This window comes from Equus quagga, chromosome 1 (genome assembly GCF_021613505.1).
Source record: "Equus quagga isolate Etosha38 chromosome 1, UCLA_HA_Equagga_1.0, whole genome shotgun sequence".
NCBI classification, from domain to species: domain Eukaryota; kingdom Metazoa; phylum Chordata; class Mammalia; order Perissodactyla; family Equidae; genus Equus; species Equus quagga.
This window is the reverse complement of record NC_060267.1, coordinates 98,634,185-98,660,246: the sequence shown is the minus strand read 5'-3', so window position 1 is coordinate 98,660,246 and position 26,062 is coordinate 98,634,185. Positions and strand designations below refer to the sequence as shown.

At 44.9% G+C, this 26,062-nt stretch overlaps 1 protein-coding gene across 1 annotated transcript; it reads right to left on the bottom strand.

The window, feature by feature from the left end:
* Positions 1 to 1,835: 1,835 nt before the first annotated feature.
* Positions 1,836 to 2,558, bottom strand: PRR23E (PRR23 family member E). Its single transcript, XM_046682412.1, has one exon. It carries the CDS (start codon positions 2,556 to 2,558, stop codon positions 1,836 to 1,838), a length of 723 nt encoding a protein of 240 aa, XP_046538368.1.
* Positions 2,559 to 26,062: the final 23,504 nt, after the last annotated feature.

Below are 26,062 nucleotides of genomic sequence, written 5' to 3'. Positions count from 1 at the left end.
TCAATAGGGAGATGACAGACAGAGAAAGATGGACGGGTAGATTAGAGATACAGGTTACACCATTTGTAAGTATATTTGTGTGTGTGAATAGAAAGAGAGAAATGAAACAAATATTGCAAAATAGTAGCAACTGTATCAAGATGGAGGGTATACAGAATCCATTCTTCCTGTTACTCCTTACCACCGAAATTCTTCAAACACAAATGTGAAAACAAAGAGAAAAGGAGCCGGAGCGCTGCACAGCACTAGGAGGTCAAGTTCTCTGCCGTCCCTGTCCCTGCTGCCAGGCCGCTCTGCTGCAGGGCCTGACAGCCAGCGGGGGACAACCGCGCTTCTCTGTGTTTGTCGTGCCTGGTGGAGCCAGGCCTACGGGGGACTTTAGCACCACAGAGGGGCTCCCGAACTTGGTCCGGGCTGGTCCTTGGGACACTGAGGGAGGCGATGGACGAGCAGCCCAGCCACCTGAGGCCACCTCCACCCTCTGCAACCTCCTGGGGGCCAGGTGCGTGTGCACCTGTCATCAGCAGTCTCTTAGATTTGTCCAGACTTTTGCAATCAGTGTCAACAGAGAAAGGCATCTTTACAGTCCAAGAGAGCCTCAGTCTGAGTAAAAGCCGTCTGCATCCCCCGCTTAGAGAAAGTGTCACCCGGAACACAACGCCTAGAGCGAAGCCCTGAAGAGCAGAACGGGGTGATCTCCATGCTTGAGGAAGAAACGGTTTCCCGGTTTCCCAGGCTGAGGATTGAACAGAGTGGACAAAGGCCCAGTGCACGTGGCCCCCCTGTCTGAAGAGCTCACCTCCCTCCCTCCCTCCCGCCGCACTCACCCGCCCCTCCAGCCGAGGATCGCCCATGCGACCCCTCCCTCCACACCCTCTGGAAGCGGCACAGACACCCCACGGTAGGCTGGACGTGCCGCCACCTGCAGATCCTGGGAACAGAGCTGGGTTCTTCAAGGTTAATTCAACCTTCTACCAGATCAATTATTTCAAATTCCAAAACTATACCAAGAAACTCGGGAATTTCTTTTTGTCCTTTTAAAACATATTTTTACTGATCTCTCTTTCGGGATCAGTATAAGAAATACTGCTGCTCAAGAGATTCAGATTTTGTTCAAAGTGCTGCGCAATGAAACTGTACTTTTCGGGGCAGGGTGCACACTATTACTATATGGATATTATAAGTGAGTAACTTCCATAATAACGTTCTAGCCGTATTATATAAGCATTGTTTTTACTTTAAGTAGTAGTCTGTTATAACAGCAACAGTGAGTGGCACAGTAATTGGAATATTATAAGGAGATCTACATGAGACATTTAAAACCACAAAGATGATTCTGGTTTGTCTGGAGCTGTAAGAAAATAAACAGAAAACGTACTTAATTTCCCTCTTAATGGCGATTGTTTAAAAAGATACAAAAATAAAAAATCACATATCGTTACCATAGGATGCATTTAAAGGGGTATATTTAGAGGGAAATTTATAGCATTAAAAATTTAGATTATAAAAGAATAAAGGCTAAAAATGAATTGAGTGAGTATCATCTTTAAGAAATTATAACACGAACAATAAGCTCACAACAAATAAAGACATCAGGAGACACTTCAGAAGATGCAAGGGAGAATCCCTGAGTGAGCAGTGGGTTGTAATGAAACAGACAAGTCTATGGTAAGATTTCTCTTTCTTCCTTTCTTCCTTTAATATATACAAATTAGGAAAGAAACGTGGGATACAGCAGATAATCACGATGAAAACCCTCTGGGCAGAGGGCACAGTAGCACTCACTGGATTCCACAGGTCCCTAAGTGCTAGAACGGGTGGCACTCAAGGACACATCAGAGCTCGAAGAGGCGGCGGCAGGCCCTGCAGGGCGGCCGGGGGGAGCGGGGACACCGGGGATTGGGCTGAGGGTCCGAGCTGGGGGAAGGGGGCAGAGGGCGGAGTTCTGGGCTGGAGGACGGCGCAGGCGCCCAAATGCTGAACCTGGAGGCCCACTCTGATGGAGGGGCCTGGCACTTCTTCAAGGGAGAAGCTCCTCTGGACATGACCCCCACTGGAGCAGGGAAGGCTGAGTTGGTTGGAGTCTGCCATCCCACCTGGGTACAGTGGCCGGGGGCGTCCCTGCTCAGAGCTGGAGGGCCGGAGGAGCACAGGGGCGGGGGTCCTATGAAGTAAGGCAATACACTGGAGGCCATGGTGGCCCAGTGCTGGCCTCCCATGCGGGAATCAAAGCTGGAGACGCCCCAAGGCCAGACTGAAGGTGCTGAGGCAGCTGGAGGGGGATGCCCCACCCAGAGATCACCACCATAGGGGGCCCACATGTAAGTCCAAGTGGCTGGGCACCCCATCCAGGAGTGGATGACACAGGGGGTCCTCACGACAGGCCAGCAGGCTGCGTCAGTTACAGGCTGGGCTCCCGTACAGGCAGAGAAGCCATAGACAGAGCCCACAGATGCCCAGGGGTGTGGGGCAGGCCGAGTCAGGTGGGCTTCCTTAGCGGTCAGGGATGCACCATGGGGGTTCTGCACCGCTTGTTCCTTAGATGCACTTGCCCCCATCTTAGCTGGGGACTGCTCCCCAAAACCGAGATATGCCCTGCAAGCACAGTCCCCTCTGGGCTGATTCCACACGGCGCCCGCAGGTGGCTCCTTGGTATCTGCAGGGTGAGCAGATGGAGGGTTAGAGACGGGGCAGGGAGAAGGGGTTCGGAGGGGTTTGGAGGAGAGGAAAAGTTAGGGGTGCGGAGACAGAAGAGCCAAGTTCAAAGCACTTTGGGGAGGATGAGGAGAGAAGGAGTGTTACCACTGGAACCATAAGTGACCCTGTGCAAGACGAGGGGTGCGTGGCATCTACATGAGGCCTTATCTTGGACATCAAACCAGAAGTTCCCGGGGCCAGCCCGGTGGTGCAGTAGTTAAGTTCGCACATTCTGCTTCTGTGACCTGGGGTTCACCGGATCAGATGCCGGGTGAGGACCTACACACTGCTTGTCAAGCCATGCTGTGGCAGGCGTCCCACATATAAAGTAGAGGGGGATGGGCACGGCTGTTGGCTTAGGACTAGTCTTCCTCAGAAAGGAAACAAAACAGAAGTTCCGAATTCAGTCTCATGACCCCACGCTATGCGGTCACAGAGAACACTAATGGCCAGACTCATGGATAGCTGGCACAGAGTAAGAATTAAAAGGTTACACAAAGTCCCAAAATTGATTGGTAAAGAGAACAGCAAAGTAAGAAATACACAGAAGACCACCAGAAAGTGGGGTCCACTGAGAAAGTTCCTGAAGAATTCCAGTCATGGCCCCATCCGCCCGCCACCTCCTCCCCACAAGGCAGGATCTCCCCTCAGAGCCTCCTCTGAAGGGTTCAGTGCCCATGAACTTGAGCCCTGACTCCCGGTTTTCTCCTGGAATGTTCTGAACAGCACGATCGGCAGCCACATCCAGCACCACGAGGAAATGGTGTAAAGAAAGTAAAGAGACGGTCGAGGGGCCCCACGGCAGGAGGGGACACTCCAGCAGTAGCAGGTATTTGTTCACATAACAAGGGTCCCCTAGAGGAATTTCCTTGCAGTTTGGAGATGTTTCTGAAATAAGAACTGGTGCCCAGGAGGGGCTGGGCTGTCTGGCGTGGCGTGACCTGCTTGATGAGGATTTGGCATAGAGCAGAGAGATGGTCAAGGGACCGTGCTAAGGGAAGACACACCCAGCCCCCGGGATCTCAAGGAACAGAGGCTGGTGTGCTCAGGGTTCCTGGAGCTCTGAGGGGCCCGGGCAGCAGCGAGGGGCAGGTTGAAGCACGGCTGACTGGCAACACCCCACAAGCACCAGCCGGTTGAACAAAAGGATCCCGTGCGAGAAAGAAAGCAGTCAGGCCTCCTGGTGTCCTGTCAGCAGGGCCGTGGGAGCCAGCAGCTGAGCAGAGCCAGAGCAGGTGAGGACTCTGGACAGGAGGCCTCTCGGAGTGCAGGGCTGAGCAGGGAGGGCTTCCCGGAAGGGGCAGAGGCAGATCATGAAGGTCCCTATAAACGCCCAGCGGGGCCTTCAGGTACCGAGGACAGTGGGAACCCTTTGAGACTTTGAAACAGAGAAGTGGTAGGACCAGTTTCATGCTCTAGAAGCCTCTCTAAATCAGAGTGGACCACAGATGGGAACTGCAGGCCCGGGGAAGGAAGACAAGCTAGGAGATGCGACAGCAATTGAGGGCAGTGGTACTGGAGCCAGCCAGATGAGGGACGCCAGAGGGAGAGAGGTGGGCCTTGCCAAGACCCATTGGTCCAAGACCCGCTCGGGAGGCAGAGGTGACAGAGCTGGTCATTTATAGTGTAAAAAGTGTCCCACTTCACTCATGTTTAAAAAGTCAAATTTCAAAAGGAATGGAACTTTGATTTTTACCATTAATCTGATCAAGAATAAAGCCTTCGGCTGGTATTTGAAAGGCTAAGGAGAAAAGCCCGCGCGGAGTCCTGTCGGAGGAGCGAACATCCTTTACTCTCTGGGGCTCCCGGCTGTGACTAACCGAACGTGAAATCCGCGTCCTGACCCACCGAGCCCCCTTCTAGGACCCAGACACCCTGGGTGTGTCTCGGGTGAGAATTCACATTGACTTCATCTGAGACCCTTGGGGTGGGCATGGGGGCGAAATGATTGGGGCGGGGGTCTCCGGGGCAGATCCGCAGGGAAACACGTTGACGTCGGAGCCCGGCGGCCCCGGAGGCCCAGCCCCCAGCTCCCGGGAGGCCAGCGGCCGAGGAAGCGGAACCGGGCCGCGGCGGGGGCTCTGCTCCCTGCTGGTTCCGGCGAGCCAGGGCACAGGTCGGAGGGAGCTGTCGCGTAAGAGTGGAGGGTGGGGAGGAAACTTCTAGGCCTGCTTACAGCTGAGTACGAGGGAAGGGATGGGGATGGAAGAGGGGAGATGGCGGGGCGGGGCGAGGCCTGCGGCCATCCCAGCAAAAACTGACACTCTGCGCCCGCGCCAGTTGGCTCCACTTGTTCTGTATCGCAATATACTCACTTGATTTCCCTACAGTTTCCTTCCAGCGAAGTCCAGGAACACGTGAGGCTGTGGCAGTAGCGCTGAGATGGTCTCGAAGAGGTCGGGGGGCCCCGAGGCGGTGCCGCAGCCCCAGGTCAGGCGCCCTGCACGCCACGGATGCGCCGACGGCGGGACGAGAACCAGGCGGGCGGCCCCTCCTGGGCGCTGCGGCTCCGCGCGCTCTTTTATGGACTGTGCGCGGGGGCGGGGCGGGCGGCGTCTCCAGGATGCGGTCCTAGAGGGGCGTCGAGGGCGGCTTGATTGGGTCATCTGCTTATCCCCGAAATGAAGGTATAACTCAACTGAATTAAGGGCTAGCCCGAGAGGGGGCGGGGGTGTTCCCAGGGTGTGAAAATGACCTCCTCCTCGGGTGAGGGATCAGGGTGGGTTCCCGGAGGAGGTGGCTTTGAGCTGAATCCAGGAGGCCTCAGGTGCGTTGGGGAGTGGGGGCAGCTGCGGGGAGAGGGAACAGAAGATGCAAAGGCACAGAGAGCACCCCAGGGAGGCCAGAGCATAGGCAAGATCTGGAGGAAGATGGAGCCAGACAGCCGGTGGCTGCACTTTCCGGGGTCTTGTGAATGGGGCTGGAGATGTGTGTCTCCGACCAGGAGCAGTGGGAGCCTTTGCAGACTTTCAAAAATTATTTTATTGAGGTCACATTAGTTTATAACATTGCGTAAATTTCAATGTACATTATTGTCTATCAGTTTCTGTATAGATACGTCATGTTCACCACCCACAGTCTAGTTTCCATCCCTCACCATACATATGTGCCCCTTTACCCCTTTTGCCCTACCTCCACCCCCTTCCCCTCTGGTTCTCACCAGTCTATTCTCCTTATCTCTGTGTTCGTTTATCTTCCACATCTGAGTGAAATCATACGGTGTTTGTCTTTCTCTGTCTGACTTACTTCACTCGGCATAATACCCTAATTCGAAAAGATACATGCACCCCTATGTTCACTGCAGCATTATTCACAATAGCCAAGACTTGGAAGCAGCCCAGTGCCCATCAATGGATGAATGGGTAAAGAAGATGTAGTATATATACACACTGGAATACTACTACTCCGCCATAAAAAAAAAGATGAAATTGTGCGACTTGCAGTAACAGGGTTGGGCCTTGAGGGTATTAAGCAGACGTTTAGTCAGAAGCCTGCTGTGCTCAGCAGGGGCTGATCCAGGGTTTGACTGTTCTGAAGCTGATCCAATCAGGGCCGTCCCCTAGGACAAGAATTCAAACGTTCGGAATGCACATGCTCTGTTGGATACACTCATTTAGGAATTTGCATAATAATCCCCATAATTTCTAATGTTTAATGAGAGTTCGCTCTGTGCCAGGTTCTGTTCTGAAAGCTTCATCTGTATTAAGTGGGGTTTTTTTCCTTTTTTAAAAAAATTTTTCTAGGGAAGATTAGCCCTGAGCTAACATCCACCACCAATCCTCCTCTTTTTGCTGAGGAAGACTGGCCCTGAGCCGACATCCACACCCATCTTCCTCTACTTTATATGTGGGACGCCTGCCACAGTGGTGTGTAGGTCCGCACCGGGGATCCTAACTGGTGAACCCCAGGCCACCAAAGTCGAACTTGCGAACTTAACTGCTATGCCACTGGGCCCACCCCCTGTTTTAACTGTTTCAATCTGCATGTCACTCTGTGAGACCCACCATAGACAACTAGTGGGATCCAGAAAATCCAATTACTTAAAATGTGGGGCTACATTTTTTTATGAGCTTAATATAAATTCCATGAGGTCACGAGAAGCCCCAAAGTAAGAGTAGTAAAATGTATGCAGGTCACCACTGATCCTCCCAAATGGTCAGGAGCCGTCACTCTGAGGACTCTGTTAGGACTGGGGCCGACATGAGCTCCGGCTCTGTTACTGCTCCCATTTAAGGATGAGGCTACCTCCCTGGTAAGGGTGTAGATTTGCACCGTGGTTATGTGTTCCAGTTTCCACACTTCTAGTCATAACACCATATGGTTTGTGTGCACACAAAAACTTATATAAATGCAAGCTTTTTACATGCCTTGTTCACATCTTTTATATCCTGTACAAAATGCCACAGCCTCGTCAAGCAGCCCTCTCTCAGAGCCTTGGCTCCCTGTGGGCACTGATGTCACTGATGCTTCCCTGTCCTTGCAGGCCCAGAAATGGCAAGGACCCCCATTGTCCATAGTCCTGGTGTGCTTTCCCATTCCTTCTTGGTTTTCTTACCTCCTCCTAGGCCTCTGAAAATAGTTCATTCATTAAACAGTAAACATTCTGCAGTGAACCATTTGAATGTTTCACACAGGCACCTTGACTGATACGCTTTCCTTGATTCTTCAAAATGGTGTTAGGTGTGAATTATTTCTTGTCTGATACCATCGTTACCATACATGCTTTTGTTTAGTCGCCAGTATTACATGTCAGTATTTATCTTTCAGTAAATAATTTTATCCATTCGTGTTTGCTTACCTTAAATTAGTGAGTCAATAGCTATATTCTCCCTCCAAGGAAACAAGATTCCTAGCACCATTTTTGTGTTATCCTCTCATATATCTCTAATATCCTATACTGATGTTTGGAATCTTAGCTTGATCTTGATATATAATTTTTTTTATTGAGTTATTGATAGGTTACAATCTTGTGAAATTTCAATTGTACATTAATGTTTGTCAGTCATGTTGTAGGTGCACCACTTCACCCTTTGTGCCCACCCCCCACCCCACCTTTCCCCTGGTATCCACTAAACTGTTCTTGGTCCATAGTTTTAAATTCCTCATATGAGTGGAGTCATACACAGATTATCTTTCTCTTGCTGGCTTATTTCACTTAACATAATTCTCTCAAGGTCCATCCATGTTATTGCAAATGGAATGATTTTGTTCTGTTTTGCAGCTGAGTAGTATCCATTGTATATATGTACCACATCTTCTTTATCCATTCGTCTGTTGATGGGCACTTAGGTTGCTTCCACGTCTTGGCTATTGTAAACAGTGCTGCAATAAACATTGGGGTGCACAGGACTTTTGGGATTACTGACTTCAGGCTCTTTGGATAAATACCCGGTAGTGGGATGGCTAGGTCGTACGGTAGTTCTATTTTTAGTTTTTTGAGGAATCTCCATACTGTTTTCCATAGTGGCTGCACCAGTTTGCATTCCCACCAGCAGTGTATGAGGGTTCCTTTTTCTCCGCAACCTCTCCAACATTTGTTGCTATTAGTTTTAGATATTTTTGTCATTCTAATGGGTGTAAGGTGATATCTTAGTGTAGTTTTGATTTGCATTTCCCTGATGATCAGCGATGATGAGCATCTTTTCATGTGCCTATTGGCCATCAGTATATCTTCTTTGGAGAAATGTCTGTTCATGTCTCCAGCCCATTTTTTGATTGGGTTGTTTGATGTTTTGTGATTGAGTTGCGAGAGCTCTTTATATATTAAGGATATTAAGCCTTTGTCAGATATATGACTTGCAAATATTTTTTCCCAGTTAGCGGGTTGTTTTTTTGTTTCAATCCTGTTTTCATTTGCCTTGAAGAAGCTCTTTAATCTGATGAAGTCCCATTTGTTTATTCTTTCTATTGCTTCCCTTCTCTGAGAAGGCATGGTGTCCGAAAAGATCCTTTTAATACTGATGTCAAAGAGTGTACTGCCTACGTTTTCTTCCAGAAGCCTTATGGTTTCAGGTCTCAGCTTTAGGTCTTTAATCCATTTTGAGTTTATTTTGGTGAATGTTGAAAAAGAATGGTCAATTTTCATTCTTTTACATGTGGCTTTCCAGTTTTCCCAGCACCATTTGTTGAAAAGACTTTCTTTTCTCCATTGTAGGCCCTCAGCTCCTTTGTCAAAGATAAGCTGTCCATAGATGTGTGGTTTTATTTCTGGGCTTTCAATTTTGTTCCATTGATCTGTGCACCTGTTTTTGTACCAGTACCATGCTGTTTTGATTACTGTAGCTTTGTAGTATGTTTTGAAGTCAGGGATTGTGATGCCTCCAGCTTTGTTCTTTTTTCTCAGGATTGCTTTAGCAATTCGGGGTCTTTTGTTGCCCCATATGAATTTTAGGATTCTTTGTTCTAATTCTGTAAAGAATGTCATTGGGATTCTGATTGGGATGGCGTTGAATCTGTAGATTGCTTTAGGTAGAATGGACATTGTAACTATGTTTATTCTTCCAATCCATGTACATGGAATGTCTTTCCATCTCCTTATGTCGTCATCCAATTCTCTCAGAAAGGCCTTGTAATTTTCATTATATAGGTCCTTCATTTCCTTAGTTAAATTTACCCCAAGGTATTTTATTCTTTTTGTTGCGATTGTGAATGGTATTGTATTCTTGAGTTCTTTTTCTGTTGGTTCATTACTGGAGTATAGAAATGCTACTGATTTATGCAAATTGATTTTATACCCTGCAACTTTGCTGTAGTTGTTGATTACTTCTAACAGCTTTCCAATGGATTCTTTGGGGTTTTCTATGTATAAGATCATGTCGTCTGCAAACAGAGAGAGTTTCACTTCTTCCCTCCCTATTTGGATTCCATTTATTCCTTTTTCTTGCCTGATTGCTCTGGCCAGGACCTCCAGTACTATGTTAAATAAGAGTGGTGATAGAGGGCATCCTTGTCTTGTTCCTGTTTTCAGGGGGATGGGGTTCAGTTTTTGCCCATTGAGTATGATGTTGGCTATGGGTTTGTCGTATATGGCCTTTATTATGTTGAGGTAGTTTCCTTCTATGCCCATTTTGTTCAGAGTTTTTATCATAAATGGCTGTTGGATCTTGCCAAATGCTTTCTCTGCATCTATTGAGATGATCATGTGGTTTTTATTCCTCAGTTTGTTGATGTGGTGTATCATGTTGATTGATTTGCGGATGTTGAACCATCCCTGTGTCCCTGGTATGAATCCCACCTGATCCTGATGTATGATCCTTTTGATGAATTGCTGAATTCTGGTTGCCAAAATTTTGTTTAGAATTTTTGCATCTATATTCATCAGTGATATTGGCCTGTAGTTCTCTTTTTTCGTGGTGTCCTTGTCAGGTTTTGGTATCAGCATGATGTTGGCCTCATAGAATGTGTTAGGAAGTATTCAATCTTCCATAATTTTTTGGAATAGCTTGAAAAGGATAGGTATTAAATCCTCTCTGAAAGTTTGGTAGAATTCCCCAGGAAAGCCATCTGGTCCTGGGGTTTTATTCTTTGGGATGTTTTTGATTGCTGTTTCATTGATATATAATTTTTTTTTTAAGATTTTATTTTTTCCTTTTTCTCCCCAAAGCCCCCCAGTACATAGTTGTATATTCTTCGTTGTGAGTCCTTCTAGTTGTGGTATGTGGGACACTGCCTCAGTGTGGCTTGATGAGCAGTGCCATGTCTGCGCCCAGGATTCGAACCAACGAAACACTGGGCCGCCTGCAGCGGAGCACGCGAACTTAACCACTCGGCCACGGGGCCAGCCCCTGATATATAATTTTTTTAATCAATATTTATTTATATTTAACAATAGCTTTCACTAATGACTCTGTTTGCTGCTGCTTTATGACTTACACAATTTCTTTCAGGATTCATTTTCTTTAACGTTTTTATTCTATAATTTCTGTAACATAATGTATAATTCACATAATCCTATCATTTCTATTCTGTAATTCATTATGTAAGGGCCTGTACATGATAAAGTATGGGAACTTCTTATGGATGAACATGGATCTCATTCTCACTTTTGTTGGATAGTTTGGCTGGGTATAGAATTCCAGGTTCAGAGTCACTTGGTCGTAGCACTTTGAAAATATCGTTTAATTAACCTTTTGCCTCCACTTTTGCTGCTGAGAACTATAATTTTCATCAGAATCTCTTTCCCTATAAATAGTGCTTTCCCTCCTGGTGGCTGACACTAGAGTTTCTTCACCTGTTCCTGTTTCGACACGTCATTGGAATGTAATTATAATTAGCTTTCATTCCGTGGTGGTTGGTTCTGCTCCACACTTGGTAGGATCTTTATATTTGAAGGTTAATTTCTTTATTCAGTTTTAAACATCTTTAACATTCATTGTGTTGATTAATGAGCCACTTGTATCACCAAAGAAAATCAATTTGTGACACTTACAGTGGGATTAAGCCACAAATAGCCAAGAAAACCTTACAGAAGGATAACAGTGGAGAATGTACACTATCAGATTTTAAGACCTACTATAAAGTTATAGCAAATAAGTCAGCATTGTATTTATATAAGAATAGACAAATAGGTTAATAAAACAGAATATTGAGTCCATAAAGAGAGCCACTTATGATTTTTCAGCAAAGATGGTAATGATTCAATATATAAATGAAATACTTTTCAATACATGGTGCTGGAGCACATGGATGTTCATATTAAAAATAAAGAGATAACCCATGCATCACATCATACACAAAATTAATTTGAAATGGGTCATAGACTTAATTTCAAAGACAAAATAATAAAACTTCTAAAAGAAAAAATAAGAATATTTACTTCTTAGTTTTGAGAAAGGGACTGTGGTTATGTAAGATATTAAAATTAGAGGCAGCTAGATGAAGAGTTTATGTGAACTCTGTACTATTTTTTGCAACTTTTCTGTAAATAAAAAGTTAAAAAATAGGGCATAACTTGATAACTTTGATATAGGTGAAGACTGCTTAAATAATAAACAAAAATTACTACCCCCAAAAGACACTATGGATAAATTTGACTCTATTAAAATAGAACTGTCTATCAGAAAACACATAAAGAATGAGCTACAGACTGGAGGAAGATGTTTGTAAAACTGTGTCCAACCAAGGATATATATGTGCAGAATTCATAAAGAGGTCACACCAGTCAATAAGAGAAAGACGTAGAGCCTCGTTTAGAAATGGGTTTGAACTGACAAAGAGAGTATCCAGCTGGCAGATAGGCATATGAAAACGTGCTCAACATCATCAGTCATCAGGGAAATGCAATCTAAACAAAAATAGGATACCACAACACATCTATTAGAATGCCTAACATCAAAGAGACTGACATTATTTAGTGCTGATAATCATGTGGAGTATCTGGAGCCCTCAAAAGTTGACGATGGGGTCAGCAACATGGCGGCAGGAACTGACCCGGGACTCTCTCCCCTCCAAATTACAACTAAAAAGAGCAACTGCTTTCCAATCAAAAACACAATCCTAATAACAGAAATCGTCAGAGACCCACAGCAGCCAAACTATAGAGGGCGGAGAGGCTGCAGCCAGCCTCGGAGGAGCTGGAACGGGATGGGAGAGAACTTTGCTCCTGCCCCTAGAGACTGGGATCGCTGCCACGGGTGCGGGAAGCGGGGAAGGGGCCGCGCGTTGGGGGATCGTCCAGGACGCCCACCGCCTGTACAGCAGAAACCCTCTAACAGGGGAAAGCTTTCACATGGGGGAGCCCCAGCAAGCCAGGGCCCCGGGAGACCAGAAAGCGAGAGCTGATCCAATACAGGTCAGCGTGAGTGAAAGTGCCCCTCCGCCCTCAAACCACGCTGGGCACCGCCATCTTGGCTGAAGGCACAGGGCTCAGAACACATGGCTCTCGACCCCCATCTAGTGGCAACAGGCTGTAACTGCAGCCAAATAATAGCAGCATGTGCAAAAACCGCTCCTCTACCATCCAGCAATTTATGAAAGCTCCAGTCCAAAAGGAAAACAATAAAAATACAGAAGTAGGTCCTGAGGACTTGGAAATGGGTAAACTAAGTGAAGAGGAGTTCAAAATAGCTATCCTCAAAATATTCAATGAGGTAAAGCGAAATATAGAGAAACAAGTCAACGAGTTCTGGAGTTACTTCACAAAGGAGATTGAAATTATAAAGAAGAATCAATTAGAAATACTAGAGTTGAAAAATACAATGGATCAGATAAAACAGAATACGGATTCCCTGAATGCCCATGTAGACACCATAGAGGAACAAATTAGCATAATCGAAGATAGACAGGCTGAATGGCTCCAGACAGAGGAAGAAAGAGAACTAAGAATTAAAAAAACTGAAGAAAATCTCAGAGAAATAACTGACTCAATGAGAAAATGCAACTTAAGCATCATCGGAATTCCTGAGGGAGTGGAAAAGGAAAATGGAGCAGAAAGTGTGCTCAATGAAATAATAGAAGAGAACTTCCAAAATCTAAGGATTGAGAGAGAAATGTGTGTGGAGGAAGCTTTCAGAGCTCCTAGATTTGTCAATGTAAAAAGACCTACTGCAAGGCACATAGTAGTAAAAATGGCAAAAATGAAGGACAAAGAAAGAATACTCAGGGCAGCAAGGCAGAAGAAAATAACCTACAAAGGAAACCCCATCAGACTTTCAGTGGATTTCTCTACAGAAACCTTACAAGCTAGGGGAGATTGGAGTGACATATTCAAAACTTTAAAGGATAAAAATCTTCAGCCAAGAATATTCTATCCTGCAAAAATATCCTTCAGATATGAGGGAGAAATAAAACCTTTTCCAGACAAACAAAAGCTAAGGGACTTCTTAGTCACACGACCTCCACTATAAGAAATCCTCAAGAAGGCTCTCATACCTGAAAAAAGAAAAAAAGGGAGTAAGGGGTCACAAAACACAGAGTAGGGAGACAGGTAGAATCTGAATAGGATAGCAAATATTCAACTATAGCATTAGGATAAAGGGAAGGAAATCACCAAAGCAAAGACAATCTTATCACTCTAACCACAAACTCACAACACAAGTTTGAATAAGAGATGAAAATAATAATTTAGGAGGGGAGGAGGAAAGGGACTGAAAGAGTCTAGGCTAAGGAAGTAAGAGACCACCAGAAAATGGACTATGTTATACATGAGATTCTGAATACAAACTTGAGGGTAGCCACTAAACTGAAAAACAGAACAGAGACACAAAACATAAATAAGGAAAAATCTAAGAAACCCAGCATAAGAAATTGCAGAAGTCAATGGGTAGGCTAAAACACACAGGACGAGAGACAAAGGAAACACAGGAAAACCAGAAAATGAGCAACAGAATGACAGCATTAAGCCCTCATGCATCAATACTCACCCTCAATGTAAACGATTGAACTCTCCAATAAAAAGACACAGAGTGGCAAAATGGATTAAAGAACAAGATCCAACTATTTGTTGCCTCCAGGAAACACACCTCACCTCCAAGGACAAACACAGGCTCAGAGTGAAGGGGTGGAAGACAATACTCCAAGCTAATAGCAAACAAAAGAAAGCAGATGTTGCAATGCTTATATCAGACAAAACAGACTTCAAAATAAGGCAGGTAAAGAGAGACATAGAGGGCCAATATATAATGATAAAAGGGACACTTCATCAAGAAGAAAGAACACTTATAAATATCTATGCACCCAACACAGGAGCACCAAAGTTCATAAAGCAACTATTAACAAACCTAAAAGAAGATATCAAAAGTAACACAATAATAGTAGGGGACCTCAAGACCCCACTCACATCAATGGACAGACCATCCAGACAGAAAATCAACACGGAAACAGTGGAGCTAAATGAAAAACTAAAACAGTTGGACTTAATAGACATATATAGAACACTTCATCCAAAAACAGCAGAATACACATTCTTCTCAAGTGCACATGGAACATTCTCAAGGATAGACCATAGGTTGGGAAATAAGGCAAGCCTCTACAAATTTAAAAAAATTGAAATAATAAGAAGCATCTTCTCCAATCATAATGCTATAAAGCTAGAAATTAATTACAAGAAAAAAGCTGAGAAAGGCTCAAGGATGTGGAGACTAAACAATATGCTATTGAACAAGCAATGGGTCATTGAAGAAATTAAAGAAGAAATCAAAAAATATCTGAAGACAAATGAAAATGATAACATGCCATACCAACTCATATGGGGTTCAGCAAAATCTGTATTAAGAGGAAAATTCATCGCAATTCAGGCACATCTTAACAAACAAGAAAAATCCCAAATCAGCAATCTTAAACTACACCTAACTGAATTAGAGAAAGAAGAACAAACAAAGCCCAAAGTCAGCAGAAGGAGAGAAATAATAAAAATCAGAGCAGAAATAAATGCTATTAAAACAAAAAAGGCGGTAGAAAGGATCAATGAAACAAAGAGCTGGTTCTTTGAGAAGATAAATAAAATTAACAAACCCCTAGCCAGACTTACAAAGAAAAAAAGAGAGAAAGCTCAAATAAACAAAACCAGAAATGAAAGAGGAGAAATAACAACAGACTCTGCAGAAATACAACGGATTATGAGAGAATACTATGAAAAACTCTATGCCAACAAAATGGATAACCTAGAGGAAATGGATAAATTCTTGGACTCCTACAATCTCTCAAAGCTCACTCAAGAAGAAGCAGACAATTTGAACAGACCAATCACAAGGAAAGAGATTGAAACAGCCATCAAAAGCATCCCAAAGAATAAAACCCCGGGACCAGATGGCTTTCCTGGAGAATTCTACCAAACTTTCAGAGAGGATTTAATACCTGTCCTTTTCAAGCTATTCCAAAAAATTAGGGAAGATGGAACACTTCCTAACACATTCTACAAGGCCAACATCAGCTGATATCAAAGCCTGACAAGGACAGCACAAAAAAGGAGAACTATAGGCCAATATCGCTGATGAACATAGATGCAAAAATTCTCAACAAAATTTTGGCAACCTGAATACAGCAATTCATCAAAAGGATCATACATCAGGATCAGGTGGGATTCATACCAGGGACACAGGTATGGTTCAACATCCGCAAATCAATCAACATGATACACCACATCAACAAACTGAGGAATAAAAACCACATGATCATCTCAATAGATGCAGAGAAAGCATTTGACAAGATCCAACAGCCATTTATGATAAAAACTCTCAACAAAATGGGGATAGAAGGGAACTACCTCAACATAATAAAGGCCATATACAACAAACCCACAGCCAACATCATACTCAATGGGCAAAATCTGAGCACCATCCCCCTGAGAACAAGAAAGAGACAAGGTTGCCCTCTATCACCACTCTTATTTAACATAGTACTGGAGGTCCTGGCCAGAGCAATCAGGCAAGAAAAAGGAATAAAAGGAATCCAAATAGAAGGGGAAGAAGTGAAACTCTCGCTGTTTGCAGACGACATGATCTTATATATAGAAAACCCCAAAGAATCCATTGGAAAACTGTTAGAAGTAATCAACAACTACAGCAAAGTCACAGGGTATAAAATCAATTTACATAAATGAGTAGCATTTCTATACTCTAATAATGAACTAACAGAAAAAGAACTCAAGAACACAATACCATTTACAATCACAACAAAAAGAATAAAATACCTCGGGGTGAATTTAACTAAGGAAGTGAAAGACCTATACAATGAAAATTACAAGGCTTTTCTGAAAGAAATGGATGATGACATAAAGAGATGGAAAGACATTCCACGCACATGGATTGGAAGAATAAACATAGTTAAAATGTCCATTCTACCTAAAGCAATCTACAGATTCAACACCATCCCAATCAGAATCCCAATGACATTCTTTACAGAAATAGAGCAAAGAATCCTAAAATTCATATGGGGCAGCAAAAGACCCCAAATGGCTAAAGCAATCCTGAGAAAAAAGAACAAAGCTGAAGGCATTACAATCCCTGACTTCAAAACATACTACAAAGCTACAGTAATCAAAACAGCATAGTACTGGTACAAAAACAGGTGCACAGATCAATGGAACAGAATTGAAAGCCCAGAAATAAAACCACACATCTATGGACAGCTAATCTTTGACAAAGCAGCTGAGGGCCTACAATGGAGAAAAGAAAGCCTCTTCAACAAATGGTGCTGGGAAAACTGGAAAGCCACATGTAAAAGAACGAAAATTGACCATTCTTTTTCATCATTCACCAAAATAAACTCAAAATGGATTAAAGACCTAAAGGTGAGACCTGAAACCATAAGGCTTCTAGAAGAAAATGTAGGCAGTACACTCTTTGACTTCAGTATTAAAAGGATCTTTTCGGACACCATGCCTTCTCAGAGAAGGGAAACAATAGAAAGAATAAACAAATGGGACTTCATCAAACTAAAGAGCTTCTTCAAGGCAGGGAAAACAGGATTGAAACAAAAAAAACAACCCACTAACTGGGAAGAAAATATTTGCAAGTAATACATCCGACAAAGGCTTAATATCCATAATATATAAAGAACTCACACAACTCAACAACAAAAAATTAAACAACCAGATCAAAAAATGGACTGGAGACATGAACAGACATTTCTCCAAAGAAGATATACGGATGGCCAATAGGCACATGAAAAGATGTTCATCATCGCTGATCATCAGGGAAATGCAAATCAAAACTACACTAAGATATCACCTTACACCCATTAGAATGACAAAAATAACTGAAACAAATAGTAACAAATGTTGGAGAGGTTGTGGAGAACAAGGAACCCTCATACACTGCTGGTGGGAATGCAAACTGGTGCAGCCACTATGGAAAACAGTATAGAGATTCCTCAAAAAATTAAAAATAGAACTACCATATGATCCAGCTATTCCACTACTGAGTATCTATCCAGAGAGCTTGAAGTCAGCAATGCCTAAAGTCCTATGCACCCCAATGTTTATTGCAGCATTATTTACAATAGCCAAGACATGGAAGCAATCTAAGTGCCCATCAACAGATGATTTGATAAAGAAGATGTGGTATATATATACAATGAAATACTACTCAGCCGTAAAAAAGAACAAAATAGTCCCATTTGCAACAACATGGATGGACCTTGAGGGAATTATGTTAAGTGAAATAAGCCAGATACAGAAGGACAATCTCTGTATGACTCCACTCATATGAGGAATTTAAACCTGTGGACAAAGAGAACAGATTAGTGGCTACCAAGGGAAAGTGGGGGTGGGGGGTGGGCACAAAGGGTGACGGGTTGCACCTACAACACGACTGACAGACAATAATATACAACTGAAATTTCAAAAAAAAAATTTTTTTAATTTTAAAAAATTTAAAAAAGAAAGAAATTTGTCCTAAAGTACTGGAGGGAAGAGAGAAGATAGGGGACAAATTCTGAGTATAAAAAGAAAGTTATAGAAGGTTTGAGGGGAAAAAGAAGAAGAGGAACCCTGAGGAAAGAGTTTTGTGCATGGTCAAGTTGGCGAAGATTTAAATGAATTCAATTAAGTGAGTAAGTTTCAATATAAAAAGTAAGATGGTACAAAAATTAAAATTTGATTTTCTTTCTTTAAAATAAAAAAAGTTGATTATGGGACTTTAAGTTGTAAAAGTGCTTTGGAAAACTGTTTACCAGCAGTTTAGAATGCAGAAATTACACTTTTAGGTATATATCAGGAAAAAAACCCACAACAACTGCTGAGTCCACAAAAGATATGTACAAGAATGTTTATAGTAACTTTATTCACAAGAGATAAAATTGGAAACAACTCCAATATCCATCAATAGTAGAGTGTATAAATAGTGACATGTTAATACAACAGAATGATACACAGCAACAAAAACAAGTGTACTGTTGCTACATGTAAGAAGAGGGATGAATCTCATAGATGTGCTGAGCTAAAGAAGCCAGACATAAGGGAGTTCATTCTGTATGATTTCAGTTGTATAAAATTCAAGAACAGACAAAAAATAATTCATAGTGATAGCAGTTACCCTCAGGATGGGGTGAATTGATGGGAAAGAGCACATGGAACCTTCTGGGAGCTGGGGCTAATTTATATCTTGATCTGAGCTGTGCTTATATATGTGTCTACGTGTATAAAAATTCATTGACGTAATGGGAGTTCTGGGGTTAGGAGAGGAGAGCAAAAAAGAGCAGAAAGGATATCTGAAGAAATAATGGCTGAAAACTTATCAAATTTGATGAAAAACAATCTTTACATCCAAGAAGCTCAATGAAATCCAAATAGAATAAACTCAAAGAGATCCACGCTTAGAGTATAATCAAACTAGTGAAAGCTAAAACCAAAGAGAAAATCTTGAAAGTAGCAAAAGAGAAGCAACTCATCACGTGCAAGAGATTCTCAGTAAGATGAACAGAAATCATAGAGATAGTGGGATGAGATATTCAAAAATCTGAAGAAAAAGAACTATCAATCAAGAATTCTATATCCAACAAAAATATCTTTCAAATCAAAGGCTAGGGGCCGGCCACGTGGCCAAGTGGTTAAGTTCACACACTTCACTTTGGCAGCGCAGGGTTTGGCAGGTTCAGATCCTGGGCATGAACATAGCACTGCTCATCAGGCCATGCTGAGGTGGTGTCCCACATAGCACAACCAGAAGGACCTGCAACTAGAATATAGAACTATGTACTGGGGGGCTTTGGGGAGAAGAAGAAGAAAAAAAAAAAAAGATTGGCAACAGATGTTAGCTCAGGTGTCAATCTTTTGTCATTGTCTGCTATGTTTTTCGCATTGTCTTTTTCCCATTTCTCTTTTACTGCATTTTACATGCATCTCTTACAAATAAAATATAGCTGGATTTTGTGTTTTGATCCAGTTTCAGAGTCTCTGTCTTTTAATAGATGAATATAATCCATTCACATTTATTCTTTCCAGTTTATTTTGTTTTCCTGTTTTCTACACTTTTTACTATTTTCCACATCCTGACATTCATTGGGTCATTTAATTCCTTTTGTTTCATTTTCCCTCTCCACTTCTTTGAAAGTTATACTTTTTATTTCTGTTCTTCTAGTCATTATGTTAAATTGTTAGCACATGTACACATATTATTTAAATTCTAGTGTTAACGTCCATCTGTATTCTTTCTCCCCAAATATGCAAATTTCTCACAATCCTTTCATTCACTGAGTGACTCCAGTCCTGCCACCTCCCTCCACTCCTACTGACCAGCTCCAATGTTATCATTGGAAACTTCCATCTAATTAGTACTATCTTGCTTTATTGTTTTAATTGATACTATTTGATCATACTGTGAAGGTTTCCAGCGTTCTCACCATTTCAACGTGATCTGTTTGAGAGAGCTATGTAGATTGTCCCATTTCTCCTTATAGTTCCATCATTTTTTTGCTTTATGTGTTTTCAAGTTGTTATTGCATATGCTGAGGGCCATGTTCACTATATTCTCTTGCTGGTTGTTCCTTTTATCAGTATGAAATACACATCTCAGCGAAGATTTTCTACTTGCATCCCTACGCTCCCCTTTTCTGACCTTCTTGGTGACCCAGAGGCTGGCCTCCATGGCCTGCACCCCCAGAGCCGTGCCCTCTCAGGCTTCCAGGAGACCAGAGGGCAGGAAGAGGGGGAGCTCAGGTTCTGGGCTCCCGCACCACCCTCTCCCTGTGCAGCTGTGGGTGGGCCGCAGCTGCATTCTCACCCCTCTCCTCTCGCCGCAGCTGCCCCTGGTCCTGGGAACGTCCCCCCGCCCTCTGCAGACCTGCTAGTCCCTGGGTGCCTCGTCATCTCTGTTGTTCCTTCAACCCCGCCAATACCTCCGTAAATAAACTTTTGTTTCACTGGTCACTCTTCTGTCAGCCCCTCAAGTCTTTCCTTCCAGAACACGACCGACCCATTGTCTTCGACTCTTTAAAGTGGTTTTGCCCTGTATTCTGTTTTGTCCTGTACTACCACTATTACCCCCTCCCTCTCGTGTTAATATTCACTCATCAGTCTTTACCTTTTAACGGAATTAATCCATTCACACTTGCTGCCCTTATTTGAATGAATCAACACCGTTTTTCTTCGTCAACAGAGACCGTGTTCTTGGCATCATTTTTCCCCTCTCTGCTCTTCTCACATCGCCAAGTCTCTTTCTAATCAATACTTCAGTAACTGAATGCCTTAATGTGTGTCTCTGCTCACCATTGCTTCTTGTCTTCCACAACTGCCTCCCAGATGTGTTGTCCTTGCTACAGTACCTGCTGTATGCATGTTTTCACAGTGATGACTGTGAGGGTGGTCAACATTTTTGGATACTTTTATATCCAGAAACAACTTGCTCTGGTTATCCAGCTTTGTAGACAGCGCAGCTGGCTACAGAAGGCTGGGCGCGGGTCGCTGTGCCCCAGCCCTCTGAAGTTTCTTTTGTCTTCTTGCCTTCACTTTTACTGATTTCGCCTGAATCTCCTTCTTTGTGGATAGTCCATGTTTTTTTATCCTCGGGGTCAGGAGAGTTTATCACAACGTGTCTGGTTCTTTCTTTTATGGTGGTTTGCTCTTCTCTACACTCTGCGTGTTATCACAATTTCAAGATTAATTTATTCCTTCAAGTCAACAGGTTCTTAGTTTTATTTTTTGAAAATATTTCTTCCTATGTAGTCCTTCTTTTCTTCTACTCTGGAACCCCACTAGATAGATATTGAAACTTCCAGATTCCACGTCCCCTAACCGTTTTTCCCTACTTTCTATTTAATCTTCTGTGCTGCACTGTTCTGCAGGGTGCCTCATCTACTGGTCTCTTACGTGAAATGTTATATATTTCGTTTCCACAATCTCTATTCGGTTCTTTTTCTTAACCCTCTGTCATTGTTTTGCAGGTGAAGTGGTGGTCCTACTCTCTCTGATGGTGTTAATGATAGTGTCTGGTTGTCTTTTTAAAAAAGTGATACCTTTTAGGAGTTCCTGAAGATCTGTCTGCTAACGCCCCCTCGGCACGGGTTCGCCCTCTGTTGAGATGGCGCTGGCCTGCCTCCAGCGTGTGCTGGCCCTGCCTGTGCTCCTCTGCTCCGGCAAACCCTCACCCCATCTAGGCCGCAGTTCCGTGTAATCCCACTGCTCTGTGCGTTCGAGGGACTCCTCACAGGTCCAGGTCCCCACCCCTCACAGCCCCCTCTTGTCTGGAAGGGATGGTGCTTTCTCTTCTACATTGTTGATGATGGTCGTTGTGGGTATGGATTTAGCACAGGAAGGCATCACTTTAGCCTTTGGTAGTCCATTGTCCTGAACCAGGGCCCTCTCCCCTGCTTTTACTTTGCCTTATGAAAGTCATTTAAGGTTTTATTCTTTGCTATTTTATGTTTTCTGTTGCTATAGTGAATGGGACATTTTTCCCTAGCATGTTACACATTGGGTTCTCCAGGAAGCCTGGGACCAGTGCCGGAGAAGAGTGAGGAAGGAAGCAGGACTGGGCAGAGAGAGGGCAAACTGTGATACTGGCCCCAAGGGGAACCTGTCAGAGCTAGCCCCGTGGCTTTGACCCCATGCCCCTTGGTCACTGGATGTGTGTAGCCTTGAGAAGGGCGTATCCTTGGTCAGGGGGGCTCTCTGCCTCTGAGGTCATCCCTGAGGGGCTGTCCCCTGAAGGCTATCTTCTGCCCTCACTCCCAGCAGAGGAGGCAATAGTCTCTGTAGAGGCCTCTGGGTGGCACATGTCTGTGTCTATCACAGGCTTTTAACTGACTACTTATATTGATAGGGAAGCTGTTTACTCATGTGTTTTTATCTTTCACTTAGCTACCTTGCAGAAGCCCCTCAAACTTAAGGAATTTTCTGTTTATTTGGGGAGATGTAATTGTACATACATTAATTAATAATTTTGTCTGCTTATTTACAACAGTTATACCTCCGTTTCAGCTTCTTGTGTTATTGCATTAGCCAGAATTTACCCTAAAATAAATGTTTATAAAAATGACCATACAGAGGTGGGAGGTGGGGTGGGAGAAATGAGTGAAGGGGTCGAAAGGTATCAAGTGTCAGTTGTAAAATTAGTAAATCCTAAGGATGTAATGTACAGTGTGGTGACCATTGTTAGTAGTACTGTAGCGTATATTTGAAAGTTGCTAAGAGAGTAGATCTTTGAAGTTCTCATTGCCAGAAAAAAATTTTTTTTGTAACTATGTGTAATGATGGATGCTAACCAGACTTATTGTGGTTATCATTTCACAATGTACATTTTCACACACAAGTATCAAAACGTTATGTTGCACACCTGAAACTAATATAATGTTGTCTGTCAATTATATCTCAATTAAAAAATAAATAAAAATAAATGAGAGCCTGTTTTACTCCTGATTGCCTAGGAGAATCTTGAGTAATATTAGCTGTTGCCTCGAAATGTCTTTTCTCTCCATCTTAAAGAAAGCTTCGCGGCCACATTAGAGAGCGGCAATGGAGACAGACAGCAGCCAGGGCGGCATCTAGGGAGTGGCGTTGTTTTGGTCTCCTTGTATTTATTTGATGTGTACCATCTACTTGTGGCAAATGATACTGGTTTGCCATTGAAATCTTCTTAGGGAGCCCCGCGAACTCCTGGCCATCAGCCCTTTGGCTTCCAAATGTTCTCAAACTGTGCGTGTAACGGTCCATTCTGGAATTTTTCCTGGAGCTGATATGCTCCGACGCACAGGGCTCCAGCCCCTCCAGTCCACCCTTTAAAAGACAGAAGCGTGTTTTCTGCATCTCCACCCCGTTGGCCCCTCTGTGTCCTCGCTCCTGGGAAGGTCGGAAGAACATTAGTTCCGGGAGAGGTCATTCCCCAGGACGCGATCCAGGGGTGGGAAGTTCTGGGGTCTGTCCAGTGCTCTCTCCCCATCTCGGTCTCCATTTCCATGACCCACGTGTGGTTTCTCCTTCCCATCTGAGGATAATTCCCACCCAGGGAAATGGAGAATCAAAGCAGGAACAGACCCTCGCACCCAGCTGGCGAGGCAGACCCAGGCCCTCCGACGGCAGAAGGAGACAGAGAAACTGCTTGGGAAGTCTCCCTTCACCGTGGCCTGCTCTCCCACAGGAACCCCTCCTCTTTCAGAAGCATCTCGTGTCTCTGTTTGCCCTCCGTGAGTCAAATCGCGTGCCCCTAGTAACGTGCTCGCTGGGCGTGTTTTCTTCTTGCTCAGAGCCCTGCAGAGGCCCCACCGTCTTCAGGTGCGTCAGTCCGTCCAGCATGAGAGCGGCCATCACGTCATGAGGACGTCAAGCCCCGTTTCATTCTCTTCCAGTCCAACTTGTGGCACGCCTTGGAGAGTCTCAGCTTGCTCCTAGACTGTCTTGAGCGCCCCTCTAACGGGCGTTGATCTCCTTTGTGCCCAGCGCGCGGGCGCCAGGCGCAGGGCCTCAGCACGTTTCGGCGGCTGGCTGCCCCTGATTGCTGCGGGAGGCGTTTCTGGTGTTTGGTTCACACTCACCTTCTAGTGGCGGCAGGTGGTACCGGCTCTCCATGTTTTTGGGGTGATCCACAGGCACATTCGTTTAGACTTTTTAAAGTGAATGGAATCGAAGAGAACGTAGGAAGCGGTGACTGCCCAGGTGGTCTGACGCCATGACCAAACGCACAGGGAAGGAGGGTTGGGGGACAGCCGTCCACAGAACGAAGCCTGGCATCAAGGTTGCTCCCACCCCAACTTCTTCTCCCTTGTGACCCCCCACAACCCCCCAGGCCCCACGTGCCAGATAAGAGGAGTCTCTGCCTCGGCCTTCCTCACCCGTGGCCCTCCTTCCTGGACACAGGTCGGCCTCACTTCCCCACGACAAAGCCACGCCATCTTCCAGGGCAGCCGGAAGGCCAAGGCTTCTACAAAACTTCCCCAAGGTGAGCCGCAATCGACTCCTGCTAGGTCCACTGTGCACCTTGCTCCACCTCTCATGGGGCCTCTCCCACGCCACCTCGCGCTGGCAGGTTCTGGCCTGATCCTGGGGGTCCAACTGTGGCAGGGGCACGTTCTGTGGCCAGTTCTGAAAGAGTGGAGCCTTGCCTGGCAGGATGGCAAGCCGGGTGTGGAGAGCTTGCTGTGGGCGGGTGCTGTGCCCCTTGTGTGGTGACATCCCCGCGTTCGCTAGGAATGCATTCGGCTCAGGGCACAGAAGACGGCAATCGCAGAGGCTTGAAGCGGGGTGCGGGTCCTGCAGTGGGGCTCCAGGAGCACCAGTGCTGGCTCCTGTGCACCGCTCGGCAGCACGCTCAGGGGCCCTGCCCTTTCCATCCCTCTGCCGTGCCGTCCTCAGCAGCCTGGCCTTGGTCCCCACACCCGTGGTCTCCGACATCACATTCCAGTTCAAGGCGGGAAGTGGGGAAAGAGGGACCGGCACCAGGCTTGGCTTCCTAGAGCCCCCAGAAGGCCCTGCTGACATTTCATTGGAGGGTTCCTCAGCTGCAGAGAAGCCTGTAAAAAGGATGCTTTTTCACCAATGTGGAGACAAAATCTACTCCTCCCCTCAAATAAGGAAGAAAAAGAAGAGAGGAGCAAAGATTGAGCAGGCGGCTGAGGGTGCCTGTGTGGCTCCCATTCACAGATGAGAACATCAAGGCCCAGGGCTGCAAAGGACCTCCTGAGAGAACAAGTCTAACTGGAGCTGCCTAATGCCAGGGCCGGAGGTTTTCTAGCACGTCATCCCCCTTTATTTTACTCTCTGGGACTTAGAAAAGTCCAAGACGGAAGAACTCGCATCATTCATTCATTGTTTCATTCATTCGTCTGGGAAACCTGCTGCCCTGCACTGTGTGAGGGCTTGTGCTCTGGTCCAGAGGGTAAGCCGCATCCAACCTCTTGTGTGTGGCCTGGAGGTCACCCGAGGCCCAGCCATGGGACCCACAGGCTGAGGGCCAGTTGGAGCAGCCTGTCAAAGGAGGGGCAGCAGACACGGGGTGGGGGGACAGGCGGGCGTTCCAGCTGCCACTGCAGAGGGGCATCTATACTCTGGGCTCTGCCACAGTGCCTAGTGAGTCACTCAATCCTCAAAATAATCCTACGTCACAGACACTATTCCTGTCTTTCCACCTATAAATAAAGAAACTGAGGCACAGAGAGGCTAGGAATTGGCCAAGGTTACACAGCCAGGGAGTCTGACCCCAGACAACCAGCCCAGGGGCCACACCCAACCCTGCCTGGTCTACCTAGGTCAGCAGAGGAGCAAAGGTAGTGAGCTGCCTGTTGCTGGCAGCATGTAAGCAGACAGCCTCCATCAGGGACCCTGTGTCCCGGGCAGGAAAACGGGCGTTGTGATTTCCCAGTTACCTCACGGCCTAGCAGGTGTCTGACAGGGAGTGGCGGGGGCGGCTACAGCGGCTGCTGCAGCCCCAGGAGTCCAGCCCCTCTCAAACAGACACACAGGGTGATGTTTTATGTCTTAATTAAACGGAGAGGCATTTAA